Source organism: Megalopta genalis, chromosome 7 (genome assembly GCF_051020955.1).
Source record: "Megalopta genalis isolate 19385.01 chromosome 7, iyMegGena1_principal, whole genome shotgun sequence".
In the NCBI taxonomy this organism is placed as follows: domain Eukaryota; kingdom Metazoa; phylum Arthropoda; class Insecta; order Hymenoptera; family Halictidae; genus Megalopta; species Megalopta genalis.
This window is the reverse complement of record NC_135019.1, coordinates 17,142,638-17,151,361: the sequence shown is the minus strand read 5'-3', so window position 1 is coordinate 17,151,361 and position 8,724 is coordinate 17,142,638. Positions and strand designations below refer to the sequence as shown.

At 46.3% G+C, this 8,724-nt stretch overlaps 1 protein-coding gene across 2 annotated transcripts; it reads left to right on the top strand.

The window, feature by feature from the left end:
• The first annotated feature begins 289 nt into the window (after positions 1-289).
• On the top strand, positions 290-2,153 carry LOC117221588 (macro domain-containing protein RSc0334). 2 transcript variants are annotated; one of them, XM_033472667.2, is made up of 6 exons: positions 290-473; positions 955-1,069; positions 1,212-1,463; positions 1,533-1,649; positions 1,706-1,914; positions 1,985-2,153. In XM_033472667.2, the coding sequence occupies exons 1-6, from the start codon at positions 453-455 to the stop codon at positions 2,069-2,071; spliced, it is 801 nt and encodes a 266-aa protein (XP_033328558.1). In that variant the 5' UTR covers positions 290-452; the 3' UTR covers positions 2,072-2,153. The 2 variants fall into 2 exon arrangements, with proteins under 2 accessions (XP_033328558.1, XP_076380064.1); XM_076523949.1 differs by having other exon boundaries at positions 292-425.
• Positions 2,154-8,724: the final 6,571 nt, after the last annotated feature.

The following is an 8,724-nucleotide window of genomic DNA, read 5'->3' as shown; positions in this document are numbered from 1 at the left end:
CCCTCTAATAAGAGATACGCAATAAGGGTAAAGTTAGGCCCGTTGAACACTATTTTTCAGCACGTCCATGTGCCGACCGCGTGCTTGTGTAATAAACACAAGCAAATAAAATGAAAACACAGATGTGTCGTACTATATACACATATGTATTACTTGTGCTTAAACATGGCAGCGCCAATCAGAATCGTGGACGTTATATTGTGTGACTCGAATTAGAGGATCTCTGCCGCGAATCGGTAAGGCAGTGAGACCTGACACAAAAGAGCCCATAAGGTGTAATGTCTATTCTTACATCTAGTCTGTGTAGAAATTAAGGAAAAGCGAACTATTTTACGCACAGTTTTCATACTTGAATAAGTTCAAGACCGTCGCAGGGACGCGGAAGTTTGTACATCGAATCAGTTTTGTATTCGCGCAACAAATTGGCAAGCATCTTTCCCGTGTGAAAGATTATGTTGGCTCTTTTTGTTAGAGTAAGGGATCACAGGATAATTAAATAGTACCAAATAAAACAAGCAGTAAGACGACGAGTTTGAGTCGAGGATTCACAATAACAAATAATCATATTCTAATGTATTGCCGTTGCTTAGTAATTAGTACAAATTCCCAGTACCCGGCTGAGAATCTGCAAATAATAACATATTCGTTACACGTGTAGATTTAACGTACATACATATACGATGCCAAATGAAGTAACTTTTTAATTCGTTTATTCATTAAAATGTTCCATATTCTCGGTACGATTAATAAATGTATGTATACGTATACACACAACGTGCACACTTTGTCCGATTACTCGGGAAGGGACATAAATTGCCATATTGAAATTAATGCATGTGCCATCTGGTACGAAATCTGCGAATCGAAATTGCTTTCAGAGACCTCTTAAGAAATATATGATCACTAAACTACTGTCAGGTTTGTTTGGGTGAGCCTAATATTATTTTTTTTCAGGCAACACTTGTCGATCGATTTTCAATTGCTACCATATTAGGACCGATTGCCCGAAATTCATTACCAGGAAGGAATTTCGCGACAACCGAAACGAAGATGTTCGAAGCCGAGAAGCGTAAGACACACGAGTATTTTCATTATACTTTGATGGTTATGTATTTGCCGAACGTTTCAATCTATGTGTCAACGTATAGTACATCGAGGCCGGTTTCGGCGATAGGAATATGAAATTATCCTTACTATCCCCTTACGAATAGAGAAATTTTTGACGATGCCGGCGCAAGAGAAACGAAAATTCTATAAAGGTAACGTCACCACGTTGGATCAGATTCCGACGTTGCAGGACTACTTCAATGAAAACAAGGCGAGGCTCATCGACAAAGACAACAAGGTCAAGAAAGTCGAAGAAATAGCGAAAAAAGTGTCCATATGGAGCGGTGATATTACTTCCTTGGAGATCGATGCCATCGTAAATGCAGCAAACTCGAGTCTTCTCGGTGGTGGTGGGGGTATGCAGACGTGTTTGTTAAAAGCGACTGGGTAAACAAGATAATTTTACTATATACAATATTCTTTAGTCGACGGAGCTATTCACAGATCTGCAGGAGCAAATTTGAAGCGTGAATGTGCTACTTTGAAAGGATGTAAAGTTGGAGAAGCTAAGATAACGGGGGGTTACATGTTGCCTGCTAAATGTTAGTACACAAACACATCTTAAAAAGCAGCAATTTCATGTACTGTAATTTTTTAGATGTCATTCATACCGTCGGTCCGCAAGGATCAGGTAAAGATAAGTTGACAGCGTGTTATCGAAATAGCTTGGCCTTAGCCAAAGAGAACGGATTGCGCTCGATAGCTTTCCCATGCATATCGACAGGGATCTACGGGTATCCTCAAGGACCAGCCGCGGAAACAGCTATGACCACCGTCAAAGAATTCCTAGAAAAGCACGGCGATACCGTAAGATTAAAATCTGATACTACGAGAGTCTGGTTAAAATATAGAATTGCTATGTTTTTTGTATTTGCAGATGGACAGAGTTATCTTTTGCACGTTCCTGAAAACCGACAGAGACCTGTACGAGGAATTGGCAACGATGTATTTGTCGAACTCATAAGGAGTATTTTTTCAGATTGAATAAAAACTGAGCATTGTAAAACTGTATGAAAGTGTGGATGAAATAATATTCTTAAAAACTATGAACACAGATATTCTTCCCCTGACATCATTCGGAGCATGGTAAATCTATTGGAGGGGCCACCTCCAATTAAAACGACCTTGAAATATGTTGTCAAGGTCATTATTCATTTACATCTTTTTCTTATACATATAAAGGTGCTCTCTTTTAAACTGTTGATACTGTTGCAATGAACATATCTACGAATCCGTGACGTATTAGTATACGATCCGAAATTGCAATGTGATAGTAATATACATATATAAACATCACACTATTTAAGAGAATTCATCTTTAAAAAAGCATTCGATTTTTCTAACCGGTTACGTAACTGTCTTCTTTAGGATAATGAGGATTATGTATCTCATTAATAAAAACATAAACGAATAAAATAGTTTGAGTATAATGGTTTTAAAGCAATCTGGAACATGCTTTTTTGATTGAATCCCGAATATATGAAATTCCTATCGCATTAAATGTCTAATCTGATTAGAAATTTCTATCTCCAACTTTTTTGAAAGTATCTCAAACACCAAGAGAAAATCGTACACTGTATCGATAGGAAAAAAGTAACCTTGACAACATATGTCAAGGTGATTGAAATCGTAGATGGCTCCCTTAAACTGCATGTTTACTCCAAGCATTCAAAAGATAACAAAAAAGGCGTGTATATTGTTGCAATACGATACCGAGTATTCCGAATTTAAATATTCGCGGGCGAACGCATAGCTCGTGGCCGAGCGGCCAGCGATTGGAGGTGACGGCAGCGCCGCAACTTAACGGTTCGTCCGCATCGTGCTTCGGCTCGACGACGGCGCGTCGCCATCTTGAAAAATCGAAGTGTGGTAATGTCTGTATGTGGTAATAGGTGGGGGACAGTCGTTAATGTGGTGCGTCTCGTACGGAAAATCTGTCACAAATGGGTAAATATCTTTTGCATTGAAGTCGCTGGTTCCGAGGGTCAGCCGGTCTCGTGGTTATCGCGTATCCCGAAACGCTTGAACGCTGGTAAAAGAAGCACACCCATAGCTGGCCGCTGGTACTACTCTCGCCGATCTGTCGTGGCGAAGGTGCGCTCTCTCGAGCGAGATCGCGGCTAGTGAACAGTGCGTGCGTCCTCGCGAGAGAGTACAGTGTCGATATCGTCGGACGTTTCGTTACGGCTCCTCCCGCGGATCGGTCTGGTGGCCGTGATACACCGAGTCGACCGTTTTAGCTGCGTGTACGTCCCCGACGTTCTATACGTCGTCGCATCTTCGAACGTCGCTCGAGACCCGAGAAAAGTGTGTGCGTGCCTGGGTGCGTGAGTGCGTGCGCGCTCTCTCTCTCTCTCTCTCTCCCTCTCTCTTTCTCCCTCTTTCGTTCTCTACCTCTTTCTATCCCAGCATGAAAATTCACGGCTACCTCGCCCCGTGAACGTGTAACGATCGTGTGTGGAAAACCGAAGGAACACGGTGGTGTGCTGGTTAGTATCGCCGCGCTTGTTATCCTCGCCGTAAACGGGTTCGCGGAGCCGCTCGTATCCGCTCGCGGAGGGATCTCTCTTTCTCCCGATCAAAACGGTCGAGCAAAAGCGGACGTACACGGACCGAGTCCCGTAATCCTGAATGGCCGCCGCCACCGCTTTCTAGGTTACTGACGGACACCCAGAGAGAGAGAGCAACGGAGAGAATATCGTCAGGTGGAACAGAGAGGAACGGAGAGGAACCGAGAGCACGGTAGACCGTAGAAGCGAGACCGCGAAGGATAGAGTGGGACAGAGGGAAGAGCGAGAAGGAGCTCGCGCGAGTTTTCCAAGGCGGAGTGAGACGCGGCGGTGAGGCCCGTGCGTGCCGAAGAGGAAGACAGACACACACGGAGCGAGCGAACGCGAGAGCTCGCGCGCTCGCGACTCCATACACGAGCGAGCACCGATGTGCGACCACCGAGGTACGCGATCACCATCACCCGGGTGGATTTCTCGCGTCCGTCGCCGATCTCTGATCGGGGACTCGCTGCATGTGGCGGGCAAGGCTTAAATCGCTGCTACTGCCATCGCCGTCACCGCCGCCGCCGCCGCCGCCGCTGGCTGGTGCCGCCGTCGCCGTCACCGCCACCGCTGTCTTCGTCGCACACGTCGACATCGATACCGACATCGAGGCCGAGACTTTACCTTAAAGATAAACGACCTGCGTAACCTGCGGCCCCCATCTGTTCGCGTACGAATCCTCGTCGTCTACACATGCATCATCCCCGTCGGCCCGAGTGCACGACGGCAGACACCCAGTGATACAGAGTCCCCGAGCTTAGCCTTAGCTCCTCGTCGACGCGTCCTACCTACCGACTGGTAATAAGTGGGTGTGGGTTCCGTTCGTATGGCTGTGTGTGCGTGCGCGTGTGCTCGCGTGTACGTACCCCGTGTACCTGCGCTCCCGTGCGTACCTGCCTATGTATGACTGTTCGCGCTTATGTGCACGATACTGTAACCCTGGTAAGTATTACTAGAAATCCTCAGATTTTCAAGAGCTGCCACAGCGAGAGCGTCGGTAAAAAAGATTGCTCTCGGAAAGTCGCTAAGCTTTTCTCTTTGTCTCTCTCGCTCCGGCTCCTCTGCTCTCTTTCTCTCTCTCTCTCTCTCTCTCTCTCTCTGCCTCTCTGTCGCTCTCTATCTACCTTTCGATCTCTGTCGCGCTTGCATGCTCACGGACAGACGTACACGCACTCAATTTGGCTCCGAAAAGGCTTCCCCCTCTGCAGACCTCTTCACCGGCGGCTTCACCTTTTATTTTCGCCCTCGTAGTCGCCGTATACCAGCAACTTTACATTTTCGTTTCACGGCTGTCACTGTCCACGCGAATCTATCTCGTTGACGCCACCCGTTACGACCGCGGCGGACCATTATCGGCCGTTAATCCGTTCGGTTCTACGGCGGCTGCATTAACAACGGAATTGTTATTTTATTATACGGAGTGCACCGTTTCGGAACGCGCAGACAGAGATACGGACGGAAAGGAGAAATTAATAAGCAGGGCTGTATTGTGCTCGACGGCTTCGGGTGCTTTGGAATTGGCCCCGCGCATCTCCCCCTAGATTAAAACTTTTATATTGTATCATAGACTATTTGCAATCGAATTAACCGTATCTGTAGTTGACTTAAATTAATGGCAAGATCGGGAAACGGCTCGAGATTGGGGAATGATTTTAGTTATTGTAAAAAATATGTAGACAGCTGAACGCTTCATGGACATATTATTGTCAAGCTCCGAATTGTTACGCATTCATTTTTAGCAGACTCTCGAGTCGTAACCGCTAATTTCTCCAAAAAGGGGACTAATATATCCGACCAACTTCCCCGACATCATCAAGTTATAACAATTGTAGGGGTTGGACAGTCATCGTGGATCTTTAAACGAATCTTCATTTCTATACTTAATACCATGAAAATGAAAAAGAAAGACCTTCCTGCGGTACAAATAAAGTGAAACTGTTACCAATTGCTAGCGTTTTCTTGTACATTAGAAGTTTTCGTATACGACGAACGGGTAAAACGGAATAAAATTCTGCAGCGATCGAAGGGTTTGTCGCAACGAAGGGGCAGTTCCGCTTCGATTTCGCAGTTCGATAATAACCGACGCTGGGCATCGGGTCTCGAAAAGCAGGCTGCATCGGGCTATCTCGTGGTATAACGACCATACGTGGCCATATGTGCCCGATCGTTTGACAACTCGGACGCCTTCTTCGGTCCGCCCACTTCCTTGTGCGCCCGACGGGCAACCTGCGAGAAGCCCCTGTCGAAATACATTTCTCTCTCTCTCTCTCTCTCTCTCTCTTCCTCATTTTTTTTTATTTAGCTTTCCGTCCCTTTGTCTCGTTCGCCAAGAGTCACCCACGCTACTACCGTGTTCTCCCCTCGCGTGTAACCTTTTGTAAATCCGCCCGGTACGAGACATCGTTCCCTAGCCTCGTTGTCAACCGTGCGCGTATGCAAACGGAGAGGTGCACCCTACTCTGACGCGGTGCACGTTTCCACCACACGGTGGGACACACACACGCCGGTTTGCGAATTGTGCGCGATTCCTCGTTATCGATTTTCCGCGTGCAGTTATCCGCGAGGATAGGACGAAGAAGGCGAAGAACGCGTTCCGAATGTAATGGTTTCCGATAATCCCGGTATCGAAACGCTCCGGGAGCTGACCCGCGGATATAATTACGGCGGCGGGGCCGACGATTGGATCCGGCGAGCCGGCGACCAAGTCTCGAAAGGCTTTCGTACGAGGAAAATGGCTGCACGGTGTGCGTTCGTCTGTGCCGGAAATACTGTAAATAATTAATGGCTCTCGTTGCGCGATGCAACGGCCTCGCTGGAACGGTCCGTTTCACGAAACTACCGGCCGTGGTAACAGGGGTTGTAGTAGAACGCGCTTGGACGTTCGTGGGCCGTTTTATAGAAATTAACTCCGCCGGCTCGTTTAAATTCTGGGCCCTTCGAATCGTCGCTGCGGCGCGCGAACATGGACACGCCGGGCCCTTTAACAGGTTCGCAGACACGAACGCGATAACGTTGAAATTTACAAGCCACATTGTCACGCGTTCGATTCTATACAGCGTTTATTTCATTGAAATTATTACACGCTTTAATGCAATAGCTGTCCGGTTCACCGTTTATTTCTATTTTATTTTTCGTCTTTTCTTGGTGTACGAAAAACATATCTATCGCAATGCGATACTCCGAACAGTCGTACAAAGCGTGATCAATCAAGATTTGGACGATGCGATTGGTTTAACACGTTGGCTGCCGTGGGGGTCACCGGTGACCGGCGACGCGACAAATAGTTGAAATACATAATTAGGGTAAACATCGATACTTATAAATTTCTAAATAATACCATTGTTTTTGTAATGCTTTGAAGAAATTAATGCCGTACAGGAACATGCAAAAATAATTTTATTAGTACAAGGAAAATATACATGTTATTTGTGCGCGTAACGATGAAACACATTGAAACACGGTAGGCACAGAAAAGGTGAAACCAGAACAGTCGGCACAATACGTCGCCACTTTCTTAGTGCAATTCTTTGCTCTCATTCTTCCTAGCTGTTTTGCATTTTTTTCATAACACAATTCGCAAAATCGTCTTATATTTCGCATACTTCCCGGTTCCCTTTTAAGTTCATGACGACGTTTTTTCTGTACGTAATTGCTTGGCGAAGTGCAATCTTCATCGTTAGAACATTTCGCTAAATACATCGCTAACTTCATCCTAAACTTGGAGATCGAAATATAATCGCAAAAATGGTCTGCGGCGCCTTGGGGGTCACCGGTGACCCCCGCCACGAAAAATGCATAAAACAAGTTTATACAACTAAACTTATCTGCTGTAAATAATATTTCAACATAATATGCATCGCATAATGAAAAGTTCATGTTGGCGCCTTGGGCAAGTCACGTAAAATTCGCGCGGCAGCCAACGTGTTAAAGAAGAAATCGTCCGTTTATTATCGCAGATCGTTCTATCGTTTGCCGTCCGCGAACGCGTTAAATTCCGGATTTCAAATTTTTCAGTCCAGCGGTGTCGATAATAGCAAACGATGCCGGGTCCATGCGGATCCATTGTACCCTCGTTGAGCCCTCGAGTGGGCCATTGGGTGGCACATACAATTTGAGACTAACGAGTCTCTCGTGCGTGTGCCGATGTTCGAAGATTCGGATCGAGGACTGCTGCGATTCGCGTCGGTCTCGTAAAATGGTATTAGGTCTACCGAAAAGTACTGTCCGATAATGCCATTTCAAGTTTCAATACGTATGCAGATATTCATTTCCGACATATATTTATCAAGAATTGTATTTATAAATCGCCATTACGCTGACGAGAGGTCGGAAAGCAACGACGGAGATTATATTGTACAGTTGATATTATGAATTATTATTCTTTATTATTCTTTATTATATATTATTATATATATTATTATATATTATTCTTTATTATATTTATTTATTATTCTTTTTACCTCGCAAACAGGCAGAACTTTCCGGTAGACCTAATATTTTGGAGCAGCCCAAGGGGATGAAATCTGCCCTATCGAGGGGGGAGGATCCTAATTCTCGCATCAAAAGACTCATCTTTCCGAGTTCCGAATACTCTATTTTAGGACATCTCGCCGAGAGGCGACAAAGAAAACTTGGCCGGCGCCATAGGATCTCTGGTAGAAACGTTCCCTGTAGCTTCCAGCCGAAGAAAGGGTCCTCGAGACGCGTATTATCCGGACGGTACTCGCGGATATTCGGAAAGCCATTAGCGGGATTGCGGGATCGCGGTTGCCGGGGTGGGTACGCGCGGATCGACTCCCGGCGATCAAGATTGTGTATCGGGTTTTCCGGCATGAACACCGGCGTGCGCCGACATTCGAATCGATGGGCCTCGCGGCGCGGCGAGACGAAACGCGGCGCCGATACGCTCGCTCCCTTTCTCCCGTTCCGCTCGATACGCGTCGACACCGGACAAAATCGTCTCTTTTCAGGCGGGAGAGTTCATCGTTACCCGTCAGCCGGCGATTTATTCTTGGATTACGTTATGGAAGCCCGGTTCGCGGGTTTATGTAATAGCCGGTGCTGC

Coding starts and splice junctions, on each gene's coding strand:
- LOC117221588 (XM_033472667.2), top strand. CDS start 453: ATGTTGGCTCTTTTTGTTAGA. Junction 474..954: donor TGTTGGCTCTTTTTGTTAGA/GTAAGGGATCAC, acceptor ATTTTTTTTCAG/GCAACACTTGTCGATCGATT. Junction 1,650..1,705: donor TTACATGTTGCCTGCTAAAT/GTTAGTACACAA, acceptor GTAATTTTTTAG/ATGTCATTCATACCGTCGGT.